This window comes from Squalius cephalus (genome assembly GCF_949319135.1).
Source record: "Squalius cephalus genome assembly, chromosome: 13".
Classification (NCBI taxonomy): domain Eukaryota; kingdom Metazoa; phylum Chordata; class Actinopteri; order Cypriniformes; family Leuciscidae; genus Squalius; species Squalius cephalus.
This window is the reverse complement of record NC_137134.1, coordinates 22237004-22260179: the sequence shown is the minus strand read 5'-3', so window position 1 is coordinate 22260179 and position 23176 is coordinate 22237004. Positions and strand designations below refer to the sequence as shown.

Below are 23176 nucleotides of genomic sequence, written 5' to 3'. Positions count from 1 at the left end.
GGAATCAGACAAAATAAAAAAAACTCGGCAAAATTCTTCGAATTACGTCTGCAAGGCCTTCGAATGAACATCATGACAGTCAGAGCCAGAAGAGAAGGTCCAAGAAAGACGAAGCTGATCAGTGTCACGTTAAGACTCGGGGTACATGGGCATGAAAATCCCCGATCCATTAAGAATTCCAATCCGATTAATATCACGGTAAATGGTAAAGTGCCAAATCCAGGAGTTTTTCTAAGCGGTTTTTCCAGATTGTTTGCAAATTGTTCTGGCAGCGACATCTTCCAATGTAAACCCAGTTACTTTTATGAGGGTTTCCACATCTCTTACCTTCTGTTCTATGGAGAATGCATCCGCTTCTCCTGAAATGTAAATTATACTGGAGCAAACCGGTTAAACAAGGAAGATAACATCTAATAATTCTACACGCAACACAAATAAGCCATGTTAAGTTTGCAAATAGCCTGAGTTATGCAACAGTGCACACTTCAATCACAACCAAAACACATTTAAAATGGCAAGAAAAACCATTTATTTCATAGTTCTTGGTCCAAAAACACATTAAGTGTATCTATATGTATTCCAATTCATTTCCTTTTATACAATAGCAACCTGTACGATTGCGCAGTGCAATATCAAGCTATTTAATTTCATTATTAAAAAACACTCCAGTTGCAGCTCAAAGTGAAGACGGACCAATATACTGCGTACATCGTTTTGTATAAAAGGTCTACATTTAATACATTTCAAGAAAATACAAGCAAACCGGACGTACAAATCAACTATAAAATTATAAAACGTTTTTTTCTCCTCCTATAGTTGTGTACATTTGCACAGAGAATGTGTATTTTCATCAAACATGGCATTACGAGAGTCCCACGCATGTCGTTTCACAACCAGTGAGTGAAGGTGAGTGACATAAAATAATTTTTTAGTCCTTGTAAGTGCTGAAAGATATGTTTTGCAATATGCAAATGAAATATAACATGTTTTCAAGTTGTTGTACAGTTGCAAAAAAAACATCGTGGGTTGGTTTCACTTTCGGTTTTGACTGCATATCTGAAGCATCTGGTCAACTTAAAGAGAAACATCAATGACAAATATCAAAAATAAAATCTGTGATGAGCATATGATGCATTTATTAAATAGGTGTCTCTTTTTTCTAATACTGCTAAATGTAAGAGGCAACTTGGGAATATCTAGGCATTGGTGACCGCACCACCAACAGGAAAACATATACATAGTGAGTATGTAAATAAACCTATATAAAATTCTCTTTAAATGTGTATAAAGCCTTTTGAGATTCAGCAGCTGTTTCGTTTCATTTTTTCGTATTTGTGTAGTGCATTTACAAAGTCACAAAGCAAAGAAAAACACTGCATTTGTCATTTATAAAAGACATTTTGGTTGCAACTGAAAAAAAAAAGTTGTAAAAAGGAAATTGGCACATATATGTGGGACACAACGTGAGATGATTTAACCTGACTGGACATAAAAAGTTCTTTGTTTTATACATTTTATACAGATCTATATAAAAACAAAGCAGGAAAAGCTAGGCTACGCCGCCGTTTCTCGAATGGTCGTGTCCAGTCTCTTTGGGAGTAAGTCGCGTCTCATGTCGAGGTGGATGACTGGCTTTCGACAGTGCTGTCCGTCATGATACATCTTTGAGTAGATGGGGTTTGAATAGTTCATGGCCTGTGAATACACAATGATGTTTTAGTTTGGTTTGTATTTACTTCATAAACTAAGGGTGTGTTCACACTTAAAGTTCAGTTGTCTTGGTTCTTTTGGAAAATAATGTGTACATATGATGATTTTTATCAGCTGACAACTCATGAAGAGCTTATAAAATGTGTAATGGAGTCAAAACAGCGTCAGGATCCTTCTGTCACACAAACTAAGATCTGCTGCGAGGAGATGCCGTTTCTGACGCCTGTACCGAACTGTGATGGGGAAACATCGCGACTAAAACAATTAAGCTTGAGCATTCTGTCCTTTTTAGGGTCGCATCTTGTTACATCATGTCATGTTTTTGGTCCGCGTTGCGTTCATATTTCAGTCTAACCGCACCAGAGTTCGTTCAGAAGTGGACGGAGACCCATCTTTTCCGGGTTCTTGGTCCGCTTGTTTGGTGCGCACCAGGGTTCAGATGGCAGCATTCACACTTATTCAAACAGAGTTTGTTTTAATCCAACCAAACCTGCTCAGTGTGAACACACCCTAAAATTCTTCATTTAATGTAGTTTTGGATAATGGGAGTCCACCTGTCCTGGAATGAGCTCCTTTGGAGCGTTCTGGATAGGTAACGTGTGTGCAGTCAAAGGGCGGGCGGGGGGCAAATTGCGTTGGTCGCTTGACTTCACACACCAGCCCTGAAAAACAACACCCAATTTAAACGGAATGCACCAAAACACTGTACACATTAACAGACTTACAGATTAAAATAATAAATTAGACGAAGTCATTTGGGGAATACAACCCAAATTACTGTACCTATAAAGCAAGAGTTTAAATCTAAAATTGCTACTTTGGTTAGAATACTTTTCTGCTTTTACGCACTTCATTGATTTGAGGCAAAGAAATCAAAGCTAAATGTCCTTGTGGGATTTTAGCTAAATTAAACAAAGAAAATATTCTGTTTTACTAAAACAAGCAAAAAAACAAAGAAAAATAGAGTTTAGATTGGGCAGAGACATAAACCTATAGACCTTTTAACATCACCTTGAATGTTTCAGCACATTTTTGGACACGGAATCCGAAATTTCAACGCAACGCAATTTGCAACTATTTTACGGTTTGGCTAATTCGTACAATCTCATTCATACGTTTTCGTAGGATTTGCTTATGCCTCAGTAGCAGTTAGGTTTAAGGCTGAGGGCCCTAACAATCATACATTTTCGTACAATGTGAATTTATACAAAATCGTAAGATAAACCACCTTGCAAAATAGTTAGGTTTTCCCATGAGATTGGTTTGCAAATTTCGTACCATCATGTCATGTGTTATTTTATTGTTTGACTTTAAATGTCAAACAATTCATTGAGGTACCCAAACCGGGGTTTAAAAAAAATAATACTAACATGAAATAAAAACACAACTAAAACTTTATAAAAACAATATAGACAATAAAACAAATATATAATAAAAATGTAAATATGATGGTATATAATAATAATAATAATATTAATAATAATAAATTATAATAGTATACAATATTTATTATATATATAGTATAATAGTATATCAATGATACTAAAATAACAATGAAATATAAAAAAAAAAAAAAAAACCCAACCCCCCCCCCCCCCCCCCCCCCCAAAAAAAAACACATGGTGACATTGGTGTCCGTTTTGATTTTTTTTTTTTTTTCGCAAAATTTTCGTACCTTTTCTTTGGTATAGTCACATTGGTATATGTGTTAGCAGGTGTTTCGTTTTTAACGAGCCTCATTTATGAAACACGAGCAGAACAAATTCATGGAACAATTGTTCGTAGAACTATTCTTCTGTAAACTGGCAATCTGAACTAAATGCGAATGAATGCAAGAATTGTTATACAAATATTTTATACTGAAATTCATGAGAAATTGCTGTCATCCCACAGATTTTGACACTTGTCATCAAGCAATTGTATTGGCTAAACCCCAAAAAACAGACTATTTGCAACAATGAAATAACGAATCAAATTACGTTGTTTACAATCAAACCGCGTACGACAGTTAAGTCCAGCAAGTGATGCCAAGCACTTCGAATTCCTACTCGTTTAGTACCTTATGAGGGTCAAGGGTGAAGCTGGGGTGAAGAAAGCTTCCGACGTCTACGTGATTGTCGTGTTCAACTTCGTACATGTTATAGGACGGATTTCCGATCTCCACGTTCAAGCCACCGTTCGCCATGGGCTGCCGCTGAACCTGCTTACCTCTGTGAAGGGGTAATGTATATTAGGCTTATTATGTTTGTAACTATCATTTAGCACACCAGCTTAACACTTAATCACAGCTGGTATATGATATTTGCTACAGCAATATCAATAAATCATGTTTAATGTTCTGATTAGACATCTAATACAGCTAATAGCAGATCTGTTTATATATTTACCTTCGACATCTTTTGCAAATCAGCAGTCCCACTGTAACAGAAGTGATGATGCATACAAGAAGAACTAGAGGCACTATTATGGCAATACTTCCTGGAAAAAAACACAGAAGATACAGAACAAAAAATGAATTACATTTACAGTGTTTACATGTACAGCGTTTACATAAATATATAAAAATGGAGTAATATGAATGCAAATGCAAAAAAAAACATTATATATATATATATATATATATATATATATATATATATATATATATATATAAGTCTGTGTTAGTTTTCAGATTTCACATTTATAAACATTAACATAATCATTTATCACGAACACATCCATAAAATACTTTATGGGTGAGTTGTTCTGCGATGATGCTAATGCTCTCTTAGCTAACATGGCTAGACATGCACAGGAGTTAAAATGTCACGCTGAGATATGTCCTCAAATGTCAGATTTTCTCTGCAGAAATAAAATTAATGTCTGCAACCGTCTGAGTGAAGACTAGAAGAAAGGTCAACACTACAAACTTGGACAGAAGGGCAGAGCAGTTGCGTTTTCTCTCCTGACTGACTAACGTGACATTAGGCTTCAAGATGGAGGACTAGGGAAGTGTTGACTATAAATACACTGAAACAATAATGAAAACAATTGAAATAATAATTGAAAACAGAACATTTCGCCCGATTTTTATGTGCGAATTCTGCGAAACTTTTTTGTTCTTTTATGCTGTTAGCTTAGCAACATATGCTAACACCAAACTCCATTGGAATCAACTGTGATTGCAATGAAGTTTTTTTTTTAGAAAACGTGTACGTGTGTTTGCGAAACTCACTCCCGCTGACGTTTTCTGAGCGGTTGGTCTTGGTTGCGGGTCTTTCGCACTGTGTTCCTGACCAGTTTGCAGAGCACCTGTGAAAAGAGAAGCAAAAACAAATCACAGCTGGTGAAATTTACAATGCATTGACTACCCAAATCATCATATCATTAGATTTATAAAAAAAATAAATAAATAAATTAATTAAAAAAAGGGTAAAATTGACCACTTTTACCACAATAAATAGATTTTTCACTCTGGTGTTCCTTTATTTCATTCATTTTTATGGTATCATTTGTAATATTGATTTTGGTTTTGACAAGCATGAAAACAAGTTTTAATGATAAACGCAGGATAAATCACAGGGGGAGGTATAAATCCAGCCCGAGGGATGCATTATTCTTACTTGAGACACATGCAATATGTGACTTCCTGGATCTACTGTAAATGGCATGCGTCCACAGCAGAATTCTATCGATGTGAGAAATAATGCTCTTATGAGAGATGGTGGAGTGAATGAAACTGCTCGAAAACAATGTTTAACCAAACTTCCTGTGGACAGGGATATTTTTCTGGAAAGTTTCCTTTCAGGAAGGAAGTTTCAGGAGGGTGGGAACATCCAGCTAAATAAAATTCCACTAGATAAAATGAAAATCTTGGAACGCTCTGAGGGACTTTCCATGGATAGGGTACAATATAGTGTTTTTAATTTCATTGTAATTTTTTTTTTCAAATACTCAGTGAAAGGATTATAAAACTCAGAAAATATTTTTTTTTGTGGTTTTGAGAAAAATAAATGTGAATATCAGTAAATACACAAATTAGTGATTTTGTAGTTTTCTACTAATAAACAATAAATAAATATTAAAATTAAATAGCTAAAAAATATCATATAATAATAATATAGTTAATGAATAGTACTATTGATAAAATATTAAATATATTATATAATATATTATATATCATTATATATCAAATTTTAGATTAATATAATTCAAAAAGGTCAAGACTTCTGACAGGCCAAAAATACGTATTTTAAGAAGAGGATACAGATATTTTTGTACGTTTATATTGTACTTTTATGCTAGGTCTAACATTTATAATATAGGTTTTACAACCAAAAATCATGGGATTTTTAATTCCAAACAGTCACAGGACACCAGAGTGTACCATATTAATGAAAAGTGCCTTGTTTAAACATAAACAAACGTTTAAAAAACAAAATGTGACAAATATGGGAAAACAAAAGAGCAGCAAAATGGACAGAGAACAAATAAAGGACTTCATGAAAATTACAAAGAAAATAAGATTATAAATAATGGATACAAGAAGACCAATCAAAGAGACGTCGTCCTCAGCATATGCAGGGCTATAATCACTATATAATCACTCCAGTCATGGCAAACACAGAATGAAACACACTGAGAAACATACACCTACAGCATGGTGCGGAGAAATGGCTGCGTGTGTCCGGGAAAAGCGAGTGCAATGTGTGTGAAACGTGCTCTTGGAAGCTGTGCGAGTCGGTTAGCGATGTCTGTGTGAGACGGCATTCCACAAACAGGCCAGACACATGCTGGCAGATGGGATTGTGGGAATGTTTTGGAATGTTTTGCAAATATAATGAACCAGGAAGACCTACTTGCAGCGAGGTTTGTTATAGGCGGTGAGGAAACAAACGCCCTGGTTCTGACAGTAGTGATCACAAAGGTTAGCTCTCTCGTCACACCTCGGGCTTTTAAACTCGGACGGGCAACTGAGGAGAACGCAACGAGACGAAAGGAGACACATGAGGAGAACAGAAAAGAAAAGAGGCCTGAAATACACTTACACACAGTGCAAACAGCTGGAGGCTATTATGCCTTTCTATAAAAGACTAGGCGACGTCAATATGACAGTTAATTATCATTACAGTTCAGCCGCTTCATGGACATTGATTCATGAATCCTGTCAAGTACATGGCTGGGAAATATTTCACTAATTAAACTATTCTACATAAAGCATATAAAGCCTACTTTTAAGACTATTCTTAAAAAAAAGAATAATAACTTTGCTTTTTGACATTATTTGCATGACAATTATTGCAAAGCAAAAAAATATAATAAATAAATAAATAAATAAATAATCTCATTCTCATTGTCGTAATGTAAAAAAGTTAATAAATCTCATTCTCATTACAATAATGCAATAAACAAACAAAATAATTTCATTATCATTACCGTAATGTAAAATATAATCAATAAATTAATCAATATCATTCTTATTAAAATAATAAAGCAAATAAATAAACAAATAAATCTCATTCTCATTACCATAATGTAAAAAGAAAAATATTTTCATTCTCATGCCCATAATACAAAATAAATCAAGGGGGAAAAAATCTAATTCTCATTATTATTGAAAAAAAAAAAATCATTCTTATCATTGTGATGCAAAATAATAAGTCTCATTATTATAATGCAAAAACAATTTAATGCTCAGCTGTAATGCAAAACAAACAAATAATACAAATAAATAATTATCATACTGCAAAAAGCTACGTAAATAACATTAAATTCTCTTTATATTAATGCAAAAAATAAAATAAATAAATAAAATTTTCAATTCTGTAATACATAAATAAATAAATAAAACAAATCTCATTCTTATTACATTCACACAAACAAATGAAATAAATTATCATTCTCATGAGCGTAATGCAAATTAAATAAATAAATAATTTCAGTAAATAAATAAATATTCTCATTCCCATCACCATAATGCATTTTTTATGTATATTGACAGTTGTTTTACAGTGATGGCAATGACCATTGACAATAATGGGAGTTACAAAAAAAAGTGAAATGGTACATGGTCCGATGCATTGCGGTAATGAGAATATGGGGGAAAATCACACTGGAAAAAAATCTCAAAAATTGTCTCTCGCCAGAATATCCTTTACTTTTGTATTGCACTTTGTGAGCATTTCATAATATCATAAATATTCAAACCATCGTCCAACCCTACCGCTATATTAAACAAAATAGCTACAGTGTGCCACACATGGCCATCTGCATGCAACACAAAGGAAGAACGGCAGATTTGAACCAGAAATGATCAAACGAAAGACTACTTTTCAAGTCACGCAAACCACAGACTTGCTGGACACTCGAGCCTTTTTGTTTAATTCCAATCTAACACAAGAGTGTCTGCAGGGCCCTCTATTGAGACCCACTAAAACAAGCTCTAATGAAACGCTGCTGGAGAAAGATAACGAAACAGAGGAAGGACAAACAAAAGACAAAAAAAAAAGTCTCTGATGGGGTGATGTGAAATCAAGCAGGTCTGAATGAGCAGGACGCACTGCATCTTCACGTTAATACACTCATTTTCCAGGTAATATATGAATGTCTGGCCACTGTCATTACCAACCCTTCACCTTCAAACACCAAAGAAAAACACACGACTGAATCATCTGCATGCAAATTGATTCGTTCCCGAAGGGCACAATGGCGTTATCAGACCATCAGTGGCAACAAGAGATGGAAAAAGAAGTGGAAACGAAGACCAGGTGTCACAATAAAGAATTTGTGTCCATCTTGAACGAGATTTTCTTTGATAACACAGAAAGGAAGGAAACCAAGCAAAGCTTGACTTTAAGAAGGTGATGCATACTTCTATGGACACTTATTCTTCCTGAAAGGCCTGATCTTTACCATACCTTTCATTTCTATAGTGTGATTCATTCAGGTTCATTTACTGTAGAAAATAAAGGCTTATTTTCTCATCTAAATGTTTTTGAAGATGCACCGTCTTCCTTTTCACTGCAGATAAAAGCCTTTGGCAAGCAAGAAAAGTGGAGGCAGGTAAAAATAAATATAGTCTGGTGGGGTTTATTGTGTGTGGAAGAGAAAAGTAAAAGCTCCATCACATCGGCCAGACAAAACCCGAATCATTTCAGCAGAGAGATGGAGTACGTCCACTGCCGCATTCAGGATCTGTACAATGGCTCAATCGCTTTGACGCTCTCTTATGCCGTCTGTCTATCAATTTCTTTCTTCACATGCAATTTTTTTTTCCTAAGGACAAGAACTTTCCACCATTTTATGCAAAAAGGATTCACATGAGTGTGCCGCTATTAGCTGAAAAACGGCTACAATTTCCATCCATTTCACTGTGGTCGGTTTCTCTCACTTAAATGCGATTATTATATTTGCAAATCCATTTGATGACACTGCAAAAAGCATACTTAGTATGTCTTATATTGTCAAGGTTTCTTGAACCAAAAACACAATTTAGTTCTTCACGATAACTTTCCAAACTTTAAATGAAACAGGCTGTTTTGCTACTGTACCTTTAAGACCATATGCAAATGAGCTATGTAATGATTGGCTAACCATTTATGAACTCACCTTGATGTGTTTGTGAGAACTGTATCAAAGTCTGATTCATGAATAAATAATTATTTTACACCTGGGCTGCATCCAAAATCGCAAACTCTCTGAGTACGTACTTATTTGAATAAGTAATTACTTTGCAAACATTAAAAAAGTATGTTTTATATACTATGATTGTTGTTAATTCTCACAAATCTGAGTGAATCACTGAATCCAGAGAGAGCAGTTAATGACTTCAATTTCTCACACAAAACTATTGTATGGCTTCAGACGTCTTATAATATAGCAAATAAGTTGTACAAGTCATCACAATACTTTCACGGCACGTCTGTATCCTTGATTGAAGCTTCACTTCCTGTTCATTGTCATTTCATGGAAAAGAGAGACTGAATTTCTTATTCAGAATAAATCTTTTCATGTGTTTTGCAAAAGAAATGAAGCTAGACACATCTTAAAATGACTTTTGGATGAAATGAGATTTTAATTTGTGAGTGTACTGTCCCTTTAAGGGATTTTTAAGGAATGAATGAATGCTTTTTTTCCTTCAGTTTTATAATTTTCTTCTTTGTCTTTTCATACTTGTATACTGTGCTCTTTTCCGCTCACATCTCTCACTGGTTTCCCTGCCTCTCTCTCTAATATACAAATATAGAGGTCGATATAAGCGGCCGATTATGGACCCCTGCTGTGATAATTCACTCTTTTGCTATAATACTCCCTCTCTCTTGTTCACCTTTACAAAACATTCATCCTCCCAAGTCAGACGAGCAGAAAAAATCCTATTAAAGTGGTTGCCGGAGGGAGTAATTTAAAATGAATGAATCTAAATACCGACAGGCAATTTGTTGCCATAGAAAGCTATTAAGAAATTACTCACTGACAGAACGGCAGGCCCGTCTCTGAGTCAAGGTGGCAGGTTCCGCCGTTATAACAGTATCCGTCACACAACTGACAGCTGGCTGCGATTCTGCCGTTCGTACAGCTGCGAACACACACGTGAACAATGAGGACGAAATTCCATCTGGTTTTTCTTGATGCTGATACACACAAAAGTGCTAATGTAACTATTAAATACACACTTGCAGGTGACGTCTCCAGTCTCTTCGTCTACGATACACGGGGCACCTCGGCAGCGAAGACATCGGTCCGACTCGCATTTCGGCCCCTCGTAGCGGGTGGGACACACACACTCCACATGTCCCGAGCCGGACAGCGTGCAGCCTTTGGAGTTCACGCAATAATGGTGACAAATATCTGTGATCAGACAGAAAGAAAACCCATTATTATGACTAATCTGAATGTATGCTAACTTCCTGTCACATGTTAAATCTTAGTCTTAATAGTAACTAAACTGTTCTGTAAACAAATCATAGGTGACTCGTTTTAAGTGCTCTACATAGGCAGCAGCTCTAAGTGTGAGAGCAGCTCTAAGAGTTTGATGTAAGTGTAGATGGTTCAATTATTATAAAATGTAATGAATATTGTTAGGGAACTTGTTAGTATAACTTGTTCTTAGTTATACTAGGGTACAGTGTACATAATTCATTCTAGAGGGAATCACGCATGTGTAACCGGTCCTACTCGACCTGCTACGAGTGGGATTGGAACCGGGGTCTGCGGCATAGGAGGCAGGCGCACTATCAAGTACACTAAAGACAGGAGTTCCTAACATCAGTCTCTAGTGCGCCTCTTGAGGCCACGGAAGTGAGGTTTACACGCACCGCTCTTACTGGCCTACATTACACTCACCCCAAACCTCACTGGCATCCGGGTCACGGCACCAAATGTAACCAGTCCTACTAGACCCGCTTTGAGTGGGATTTAAACCGGGGTCTCTAGCATGGGAGGCGGGCAGACTAACAAGAACACTAAAGATCGCAGCCTCTAGTGTGCCTCTTAAGATCAGGGAAGTGAGGTTTACACCCACAGCTCTTACTGGCCTATGTCGCATTAGCATGTTGCTAAGCTAACAGTGCGATATTTTAATAATCCAAAATATGACAATTCATTTGTGAATTAGGATGAACGAATATTAAACTAATTATTTATAATCAACATTTTTCACCATATATATTTTTTCTACCGAGCTTGTTGCAATGCATTCTGGGATTGCATTATCCGAGAACGGGCAATTGTCACGCTGAAGACTTTAGACAAAATGAGATCTTATGAGCAGCCTGAACAGGCCTATGATGCCTACAATGTTGCCCGGGTAGTGCACTAGGTTTGAACTGAGCTACTGTACGGCAAAAGCGTTTATGGTAAAACAGATTCATACTCACGTTGTAAGCAGCGTTCCCCGGTGTACTCCGCCAGACAGTGGCACACGGGTTGGTTACCCAGGGTCAGGTCGCATGTGCCTCCGTTCAGGCAGTAACCGTCACAAACACGTTTCTCGCACAGAGGGCCGGTGAACCCCAGAGCGCAGTGACACGTGGGCTTTCCTTCAGTAGAAACACACTATTTTAGTGACTTTAAATCATTAAATGCAATTACCAGATTTGAATAAATTGCATAAACAACTCTGATTTGACCTGAACATAATTGACTCAAGAGTATGTGCTAAACTGAGCAGGTCTAAGGATGTAAAAATGGTACTTCATTTGCAGGCTAATCATGTAAATCACAGTGTGCTATGCTTGTCTTTGCTTTCTTAGCCAACAGGATTCGATTATTTGAGTTACTGTGACAGACAAAAGGCATTCTAGCGGGGATTTATGAGACGTACATCTGTTGGGCATTGATTTTGTACGTGCGCACGTTCAGCACACACTCAAAGCCAAGGGATATTCTGTCTACTGTTGGTGGTCCATCTGCCAGCTGGTGCGAATGACAGTTTCTTAACACAAAGACGCCAACAGAAACAATTCCTGGCTGTTTCTCAGATGTTTATGGGCTCCAACTGGTTTTCCTCCAGCTTTTGGTCCCTGCCAAAATATTCTTTCGGAATAAGAAGGCAAAACAGGGAGCAGTGATTTATGCAATGCTTTAGCAGTGATACATTTTCCGTAGAGGTAACGATAACAAATTGGCAGAGGGGCGTCTGGTGGATTCTCATGTGGTTGAACAGCCAATAACAAACAGATATTGAGTGAGCATGATGTTGCACTTTGGGGAAACGGGCTGTTGGGAGTTAGTGTGCAAGAATGTGAGTGTATGTGTCAGGGGAATTACAATAGCGTTCGCTTGCTGGAACAATTACCAACTATCTAATTACCTGTCTAAAACCCTGATGTCCATGTGTACCCTGTCTTTCAGCTTGGTAAATTAAGGAATGGAAATCTTGTCATCATTTACTCACCCTCATGACGTTCCAGATCAATTTCTTTTTTACACTGTAAACTTTTTTTTATGGCCTGTACAATTTCTTAAGTTATATTAAAATAAATTTCTTAAGAAAAAGACTTAGTCTTACCAAACCTTTGAATGGTAGTTTATATGTGTTTATATACATATAGTATATATAAACATATAGTATATGTTTATATGTTTTACACAAATAAGAACATGTTTTAGATGAAACACATTTTTTGTTTACATAGTAAATCAAATTTAAATTAAAACAATTATATTTACATTAAAATTACATAGATTTATTTATAATAATATTATTTATTATTACATAAAGTTATTTTTATTTAAATATCTTCCCCATAATATAATAATATTTTAATGAAAAAGTATACCGTGACCATTTAAGCTCTAAAAACAAAGAAACAAAGAAAAACCTCATTACTAATACACTAAAATCTGGCTTCAGAAGGCTTGTAAAATAGCGCAAAAGTCGTATGAATCACTTTAATGGTACTTTTATTTGTTCTTCTTTTTTTGTCATTTTTGGAACTTAACAGCTTTTAAAGGTCACATATTGTCAAAAATTACATTTCCTGGCTTTTTTTCATAAAAACAGGGGGTCTAGTGGCTATGTAACTACCATATAAGTTTCAAAACAGCCAATCAACTGACAAATGCACACAGCCTGCACTCCGCGGGACTAGATTTGATGGCCGAGTGCAGGCGCGGCCGGTAAGGTACTCATGTGTGAACGGGTTGCGGGAGAATAAAACGATTCGCGGGACTCCCGCAAAATAGAAATATCTCAAAATAAAACATCTAAAAACAAATAAATTGTTATTCATATGTTGCACAAAAGCAACAAGAATAACTAAAACGAAATAAAAACGATTTACAGGCCACAACGAGTTTCTATTTATAACATGTTTGCCAATCACAGACATATGTGTTGATTTCTTGAACGCAATGGCCAATGAGATGCATTTAAGATAGAATCCACTCACCGCTCAAAACTGAGTTTTTGTTCTGCATGCTGGCAAATCCTCTTATAACAAATGAAGTGTTGACATTGTGAAAGATTTATTGTGCAGTCAGCTTCATTGAGAATAACGGAGCTTTGTGAGATCGTGATGAACTGAGATGTCAGCTTTTTAGGAATTATTAAGGGAGCGCACTTTGCGTCTTGGCTGTCATGCCAAACCATGCACGCAGTAGCCTATGCTTGCTTTTATGTTAAATGAACAGTGGTTTGTGAATGTTTATGCTTTAATAACAAATAATTTACCACCATCATTACAGGTGTTTTAATTACCTTACTTGTGAGCATCACCAAGCAACAGCAGGCTACAGCATACATGACCCTAGTTACCTGTGGTTGGCCTGGCCGTGCGTCACACAGAAAACAACAGGCCAATCAGAAGAGAGGCTCATGAATATTAAGTAGACAGGCCAAAATCGACCTGTTCTTAGCAGAGCTCCTGAGAAAGGAGCTGTAAAAATATATTGAGATGGTTTTTGATACTTATACCGCAAATATATATTCTTAAGGACATCAAAACTTAAAATAAAACTCCAGAAAGTTGTATAATACCATTAATTATTGGGAAAAGATCAGCATGAACATTCTACTAAACTTCTCCTTTTGTGTTCCACAGAGAAAAGAAAGTCATACAGGTTTGGAATGACACAAGGGCGAGTAAATGATGACAGAATTGTCATTTTTAGGTTTCTTTCTTAAAGGGATAGTTCACTTTGAAATTAAATTTTGGTATGTTTTAGCTTACCTGAAGGGCATCCAAGATGTAGGTGTCTTTTTTTCCACAGTAGTTTCAATTTTGATATTTTTAGGTCAAACCGTTCTTGTCTGACAGTCATATCATGCAGGTCTGTGGTCACGGTCTCAAAGAGCATGTACAGAGTCCAAATTAAACAATTCCCCATCGTCCAAATTAAACAATTCCCCATCGTAAGTACACATTGATGCCCTAAGACACGAAACGAGCGGTTTGTGTGAGAAAACGAACAGTATTTATATCAAGGCGACAAGGCGACATCTAGTGTATATATCTATGCACCAGTCTGCGTACACGTCACACAGCAGGAAGCGGCCCGCGCCCTCAGATCACTTGGACGTGGCTGTGTTATAAGAGGTAAAAATGATATAAATACTGTTCGTTTTCTCACACAAACCGCTCGTTTCGTGTCTTAGGCCATCAATGTGTACTTACGATGGGGAATTGTTTAATTTGGACGATGGGGAATTGTTTTAATTTGGACTTCTCTGTGCATGCTCTTTGAGGTGGTGACCATAGACCTGCATGATATGACTGTCAGACAAGAACGGTTTGACCTAAAAATATCAAAATTGAAACTACTGCGGGAAAAAAGACACCTACATCTTGGATGCCCTTCAGGTAAGCTAAAACATACCAAAATTTAATTTCAAAGTGAACTATCCCTTTAAGAAAAGACTATTATTCAGTCTAAAGTTTATAAGAAAAATTTGCGCCTTCAGGAAACACTGGTCCAATTTGAAACATTAAACTTCACAATATCCTTGCTTGTTTTTCATTTCACACTATTCAGAGAACTTAGGATGACCTGAAGCAACCCAAGGCAACACAGGTGCTGTATATTTCTGTTGCATTTATTTACTGAAAAGAATGAGAAATCCCTCCTGTATCAGATGTTTGCCTGTGGCCTACTTTGAATTCTGAGGCGTCACGAAAGCCTTGTTTGTACAACTTGACCGTTTCTCTAGAAATGCACAATACACATGCACAATACTTTAATAATTAAATATAAATTATTATATTTTAAAAACAAATCCCCAAATGCTTCAATATTTATATGTAGAATCATTTATTCATTAGTTTTTCACAAAAGTGAGTGTGCTTGTTTACCATCAGTGAAAACATACTTGAGACAAAATATGAGTAGAAATAAAGCAGAAAAATGTTTGTGATCCAAACAATTTACAAATATCGTGCAGGAAATAGCGCCTACCTAGTGGTGATCCCGTGCAAGTGCCTCCGTTGAGGCAGTAGTCCTTACAGTGGCTGATCTCACAGCGTTCCCCGGAGTAGTTCGGCCAACAAAAACAGCGTGATTCCCCTCGTTCATTGGTGATACACCGACCTCCATTCTCACAGGCTGGACGACAAAGATCTCCTGAAATGCACATGCAAATTATCCTTCAATTAAGCTAATCTAGTTATAAAAGGCTTTAGTTAGAAAAGACGGCATATTTAAATTGACGTGAAAAACAAAACAAGGCTTTGAGGGAAGCATTTAAAAATGTAATTTATTGATGAGCCTTTGTTAGAAAGTAAACACATTAGTTGACAGTATTTTGGAGAATACAAATAGAGATTATATTGTAAAATATTATATAAATGATATATTTTTGTACATAAAGGCATATTTATCATGCCCCAACATCTTTTCAATTATTTTAAGTGAACTGAAGTTGAATATTAGTTAATTAAGAGGGTTTAATATTGCATGTTTATTTTTTATTTTATCTTTTACTATTAATATTTATTTAAATGTTTCAATTATTTGAAGCATGAAAATATGTGCATGGTACATGTATGCATTTGAGATTTCTTTGATCAGGCTTGGCATTTCATTTATTTTTTTAATTTGTATCAAAAGTTGTATAATTATGTTGTTATATAAGTTCTGCAAGTTCATATCTTGTTTTGCCTCGGTTGTTGTGTATATTGGTACATTTTGAAATATATATATTTAAGGTACTTCTCATTTTCGTAGCTAGGGTGCTCAGTATGGTTGCTAGGGTGGTTCTAAACGTTTATTGTTTGTTATGTTTATTATAACACGCTATAGTTGTGTCGACTGCAGCTTTAAATGCTCAAGCTTGTTAAAACAGGATGAATTCTTATTGGCTGTCATTGTTTTTATTGTTTATCTGCTGGAAAAAATCATTCTGAAAGCAGTTCTAACAATATCGTTCCTCTGTGCTATCGTCATAGTTGTGGTGTAGACTCAGCTATTCTTTTACATTTAGAATGACTTTTAAAACTATATCTTTATTGTTTATCGTTATATTTATCTGCCCTGGTGTGAACGGACCTTAAGAAACATAAAGACCAGTTCAAATATTAGCCGTTAGTATGAGCAATCACAACACTGTTTCTCACTGCTAATCAAACAAGCCGTCTACTCTGACTGAATGAATCCTAGCGACACGATCCCTGTCTTTTTTAGCATGTAGGCTTTAGGTGTATTGAGGGTGTGGGCAAAGGACCCAGAATAGTAAACACTTCAGTCAAAATCACTCAAGTGAAACATTTGAGTTTGACATGCTGAACGCTCGGGGCCTCTCAGGGTCACACTAACACTCTGTTAGGGATGTAGGAGCATCCTGCCATGTGCGTTTTGACAGATGTACCTGAGATGTTGGTGTCCGTGCAGGTCCTGTTCACCAGAATTTTCCCCTCAGGGCACACACATCTGGCCCCGCTGGGATTCAGCAGGCAAAGGAAAGCGCAATTCATCATTGCACATGGGTTGGACACTGCGAGACAGAAGAAGAGAAGATAAAACCAACATAAAATGGGATATATAATGCTTTTTTCCTGCTTTTAAATGCTTTTATTACAGGACTGTCCAGTCTTGATCCCGGAGGGTCCCAACCCCAATTAAACACACCAAATCCAGCTAATCAAGGTCCTACTGGGTAAACTAGAAACTTTCAGAAAGGGGTGTGTTGAGGTAAGTTAAAAATAAAATAAAATGGATGACACTGAGAGAGAGGAAGAGAAGAGAAAACATTAAATGGGATATTTGATGCTATCATCTAAACAAAACATAAATAATCCTGTTAAAAAAATCTGTGAATTTTTATGGTCCATAAACTCACGTAGCAAAATATATAAACGGTGATTATTATTTTTATTTTTTTTAAATAAACCAGTTCAAAAATCTAAATATTTATTTAAAAGAACAAAATATCAAAAAGCAAAATGTAGTTAAATGGTAAGAAAAAAAAAAATCCAAAGGTTAAAAAAATATATATATATATATATATATATATATATATATATATATATATATATATATATATATATATATATATATATATAAATAAAATGTAAATAAACCAGTTAAAAAATCAGTGAATCTTTAGTGTAGCAAAATATTTTGTTAAACAGTGAAAACAAAACAAAACGAAACGAAACGAAATCTAAGCAAACCCATTCCATAATCAGTGAATCTTTAGTGTACCAAAATATTTAGTTAAATTATGTTAAATTAAAATAAAATATGCACAGTCTGGTTAAAAAATCTGATCCATGAATCTTTAACATAGCATATATAGTAAAATAAAACAATGTATTTAAATAAACTGTATATATGTAGATGTTTATTACACTATCACATCATATAATGCCCTCATGATCAACAGTGTGAATTACTCTGTAGAGTCTAGCCTATCATAACAGAGGTAATTTACATAAGGTCTTAAAGGTACAAAACAGGCGGTGTATTTCTAACAGTCAGAGAGGGTGGAAAATAGTCATTAAAAAAAAATACAGGGACGGAAAAACTCTAACATTATACGTGGAGTTCAGAGAAACACAATGCTACAAAAGAGCAGAATATTGCATCTTTCATAGCGCCAGCACTATATACAGTATGTTCGCCTGAAAAATGAAATTCTCCTAGCATATTACACACTATCTATCTAAAACCTTTTAGTTCATGGAGTAGTGTATGTGAGACATTATTTGTTTGCCTTTTTTATTTTAGCTTTTGGAGGTTGTATTGAAGACCATCTTTAATAAAGCCTTCCAGTGTAAAAGCACATCAGGGAACGATGACACTTCCCATTATACCAGCACGAAGACAAACAACAGAAAGAGCAAAGATCCCTCCATCCCTCCTTCTTTATAACAGAGAGGGAGAGATCGCCGAAGATAAGAGACAGAGTACAGTGGAAAAAAACATAATGGAAAGAAGAAGACTGAATATATATGTAAGGAGACTAATGGATAATTGGAAGCAGGGCCACATGGGTCATGAAAGAGGAAAATAAACTAAAAAGACTCTAGAATATAATATTTTTGGTTCATTAGCAGAGAATATTAAGGATTTTTCTTAATGTGTGCCAAAGTGGTGCAAAATAAGAAAATCAGTAAGGCCAAATTTTGATTTCATGACTTCAAAACATGTTTTCTTTTGTTTCTCCGCAAATCTAGCAAAACGAAACATTTCATCTGATTAGAGGCGGTGATTGTATAATAAAAAACATTTGACAGAAATTTGTGATTGTAACAAGCTCTAGCTGGCCGCAGGCGAGAAGTCCAATCAGATTTCAATCACATGAAATTAAACTCTGACGACTGCCAAGAAAACTCACACTGGAATGGTCCTCTGGAAGATGCACATCCACAATGGTTTTAAAGGAGTATTTGACAAAAACATTTCAATTATGTCATGACTTAATCACTTCCAAACATGTATTTGTATATTTTTGTTTTTATAAACTTATGGAAAACAGAACCTTAGCTTGTGTTTCTCAAGGAAAAACAAAGTTGTAAGGGTTTGGAATGACATGAGGGTGAGTAAATGATGACAAAAGTCTTATTTGTTGTGAACTCTCCTTGTCGGTTGAATCAGAGACACGTTTTGAGACTCACCCTCTTGTTGTTTGTACCGATGGAAGACCAAGATGCTGGCCACTCTCTCCACACCCAGATTGAGCTTCTCGGCGGGCAACTTGCCGTATTTGTGAACCCTAAAGACGTCGTGCTTCATGCCAACCCCGTAGATGTAGTCCTCAAACAGGTCAATGCGAAAGGGTTGAGAAATACCTGGAACGAAACCAAATATGACGTAAACTAAAAAGTCACAAATTCATACACAATACATGATTCATGTGCGACTGTGAGAAGGGATCTGGATTCAATAATGCAAAACAAAACCGAAATGTTATTTAAAAATGTCACAAAGCTGAAAAAAACAGTCCCAATCCAATTTATGAAAAATAATATTCAAGTTCTCGAGGCTCAGAACTGAAGCGAAAACCAAAAAAATCTCTGTTCCAAAACATAGCGAGCGGCCTATGTAGACAGCATTTTAAGGCATCATAGACATGCTCCCAACATTCCAAAGATTGTCCTCTAAGATACTCTGTTTTGACCAGTTTTTGAGAGCATTGCATGTATACTTCGCAAAGAAAGCAATCCCAGAATGCATAGTGATAAGCCTAGTCGAAAAAGTTAGAGAAAAGTAGAGAAATTTTGATTTTAAATATATTTCAATCAATCACCAATAAAATAACACTATTTAATCCACATTTGTTTGTGCTGCATGTTTTTAAGCTTATTAGAGGATCACTTTATTAGCTTAGCAACCCACTAACCTCAAACTCTGAATCAATTTGGGTCTCTCATAGTAATAATATAATTAGACAATTTTAATAATAAAAATAGACAATCTATATTATTTGTGTAGATATCTTTTAGCCTAGCAACATGCTAACATCAAACAATTGTTCAGTATAGCAGAAAATTGACTATTTTCCAAGACATTTATATATTTTCAAAGTAAAGCAAAACAAAAACAACAAATAAAACAGAACAAAAAGCAACACAAAAATAACTAAATGAAAACAAAACATCAAAACAAACCCAAACAATGAACCAAACAAACAATAAAGTTGTTAGCTTAAAGTTGGAAATATTTTGATTTGAGGCTACTAAAATCAGCTTAAAACTGTTAACTTTTGATGTCTATTTATATTACATACATTTTTACCTTTTGTGATATATTCACCTAGCCTGGCTAACGTCAGACCTCTTCTCATTGAGACGTGGTCTTGGAACCACATGTTCATTTTCTCGTATTTGAGGCGTGGTTTACGAATGCCCAGAGCCGTTTATTGGGCGCTACAAATGTATATCAAATGCGCCTGTACGTAGCTCATAGCCAATCATTTCAATTATACCAGATGACGTATGTAGAGCGACAGAAATTCGACGAGGAAGAAGACGAAATAAACTTGCGTTCTAAACTACTTAGAACACTATCTCAGGCTGCATCGAAAGGTAACTTCGTGTCTGATGCCATGTTGGATCCATAGATATAAACAAACTGCTTCGGTGTGTCGCATAGATGTCGTCATCGTCTTGCTGCTCCCTCCCCGTTCTGTGATTGGTTCCCTTTTTGAGGGGAAAATCTGGTCCATGGTATCCAGGCTGCCTAGCAGCATGATTAAAATCGCGCTGCGCTCAAGGCAGCATGTGGAAACCCAGGCTAATATTTACCATCGATCTCCGTACATTTTTTAGCTTAGCTACATCCTAATATCAAACTCTAGTTCAATCAATCTAGTCCAAAACATTTATAAATTTCTTATGTTTTTCTACATTTCTTATATATTTCTTATGTTTGTATCACACCATTAGATTAGCAACATGCTAGCATCACGCTCTATTAATACCAATTGTCCATCGATTGTCTGCTGCCTAATCAAACACTTCCCTCAAAGTTAGCTTAAAGTAGCTGTCTATGTAAGCAGAAGACAGTTCATTTGGTTTTGCAAAATTCAATCTCAACTTTGATGTTTCTCTAAAATAGCATTTTTCAATCACAGCTTGAGAGGGAATCAAAATGGAAATCTGGTGAAGTGAGTTTTTTTTATAAACTTCAAGCCGCCACAGATATTCAGCTTTACATTTACAGGTCTCCAAATTATGGGACAGAGCATTGCCCTGAGCTGAAGATGTTAATGAAAATCTGGAACCAGATTCTGAACATTGTACAATTTCCTACACATGCAAACTCACCATCTCGACTGCTAGCGGCCACCAGAGAATCAGAGCCATCGAAACGCACGCTCCCGATCTGAGACAGCTCAGAGTCCGCCCAGTAAAGCCGCTGGTTGTAATAATCAATTGCAAGTCCTGCAAAGACAGAGACAATTTTGTATTATATTATAATTTTATAATATTATTTTAATATTATTATATATTATAAACATATTCAATAGTATAATAAAATAATATCTCATGTGTAAATAAATAAATAATAACATTTTGGCTTTCATTTATTCAAAAAAAATTCATTTATTTTTCTATTACCAAAAAACTAAAAATGATTGTCCTTTCCATTAAGAGAAACAAGAATTTCACCCTGAATATTGTAGATATTAAATAGTTTTACTCAAACTTTATAGTTTATAATGCATTTCACTTTCAGACAACTGGAATGACCTTCTTACCGTGACGTTTTTTGCATTTTATGTAGCAGAGTGACATGTTAAAATGATCCCTTTTAGCGTAACATTTGGCACATGCATTTTGTGAGTCACATGTTTAAGACTAGAGAATATTTTGACTGGCATGCAAGAACCTCACCCGTTGGTCTTCGCAAGTTCCTCTCCAGCAAAATGCGACGCAAGGACCCGTCCATGGCTGCCTCTTCGATGTGAGAGTGGTCACCAATCACGGTCCAGTACACCATCCTATGGCAAGAAAAATACACACGTTGTCGCAAATAATAGCCAGAACTCTAAAATGACCTTAATGGTCACTTACCCTAGTACAGGGTTAACAGTAATAGCGAAAGGTTCCCCGTCAATGTCTGTGATGAGCCGGGTGCAGTTAGGACCCCCCAGTTGTCCCACGTTGATGGAGTATCGAAGTCGGCGCCAGTGTGCCGTGTAGTAGCTGAACCAGTGCATTCGGGAATGATCCGTCCAGTACAGGTTCCCCGTCACCCAGTCGGCCGAGATGTCCTTGGGCCTCCTGAAGTCTGGACACTGCAAATATATAATGTTGTGAAGTTTCAAACAACCTTAATAAGATATCTCTAAGCTAGTTTCTGAGGTAATTGAGGTTTCATAAGGAGAATATCAAAAATAATTTGTAACAGAAATATTGTGACTTAATAATGAAAGAAATCTGATGAAATCTGTCTAATTGGTTGTTATTGACTTACTATGACTCCACTGTTTGACGTGATTGGACTTCTGTCCTGGAGGTCTTTGTAAAAAATCCCCCCGGGGTTAAACTGAGTGGCCCATACAAACTTGTGATGGTGAAATAGTGCGTCCATGCCGATGATGCGAGCGCTGTCTGAGATACGGGCCAGTTGAGTATGTCCATGAGTTTGGTTGTATGGATACACAAAACTGTGGATTTCGGTGTCGTTGGCCACATAGAGGACCTGATCTTCTGGTCCTGACCACAGAGATACATGTGTGAAACAAATAAAATAAATTAAACAATAAATCAAAGCAAACCCAAGCAAAAAACAAAACAAAAGAAAAAACAAAGAAATAAGCAAACAAACTAATAAATCAATACGAAAAAACAAAGCAAAAATAAATCATGCAAAAAGCAAAACATAAGAAAAAATATAAAAGAAAACCGAACAAAAAGACAAAACAAAACTAAAACCACATCAAAAAGCAAAAAAAAGAGCAAAAATAAATCAAACAAAAAGTGAAACAAAACAAATAGAGAAAAAACAAACCAAAAACAGGCAAAACCCAAAACAAACAAAAACAAGGCAAAAATAAATCAAACAAAAGTTAAACAAAACAAATAAAGAGCAAAACCAACCAAAC

The 23176-nt window shown here is 35.9% G+C and overlaps 1 protein-coding gene across 1 annotated transcript in view; it reads right to left on the bottom strand.

The window, feature by feature from the left end:
• Positions 1–508: 508 nt before the first annotated feature.
• The window catches only part of lrp1ba (low density lipoprotein receptor-related protein 1Ba), a 228690-nt gene continuing 206022 nt past the window's right edge, over positions 509–23176 (bottom strand). Inside the window, exons 77-92 of the mRNA XM_079889543.1 lie at positions 22546–22787; positions 22143–22366; positions 21963–22069; positions 21393–21509; positions 19242–19415; positions 16991–17116; positions 15583–15747; positions 11565–11726; positions 10362–10536; positions 10160–10264; positions 6549–6662; positions 4925–5001; positions 4098–4188; positions 3770–3920; positions 2265–2372; positions 509–1695 (exon numbers count right to left, since the gene is read on the bottom strand). Coding sequence (XP_079745669.1) covers positions 1555–1695; positions 2265–2372; positions 3770–3920; positions 4098–4188; positions 4925–5001; positions 6549–6662; positions 10160–10264; positions 10362–10536; positions 11565–11726; positions 15583–15747; positions 16991–17116; positions 19242–19415; positions 21393–21509; positions 21963–22069; positions 22143–22366; positions 22546–22787 — 2279 coding nt within the window. The 3' untranslated portion in view covers positions 509–1554. The remainder of the gene's footprint in view (positions 1696–2264; positions 2373–3769; positions 3921–4097; positions 4189–4924; positions 5002–6548; positions 6663–10159; positions 10265–10361; positions 10537–11564; positions 11727–15582; positions 15748–16990; positions 17117–19241; positions 19416–21392; positions 21510–21962; positions 22070–22142; positions 22367–22545; positions 22788–23176) is intronic.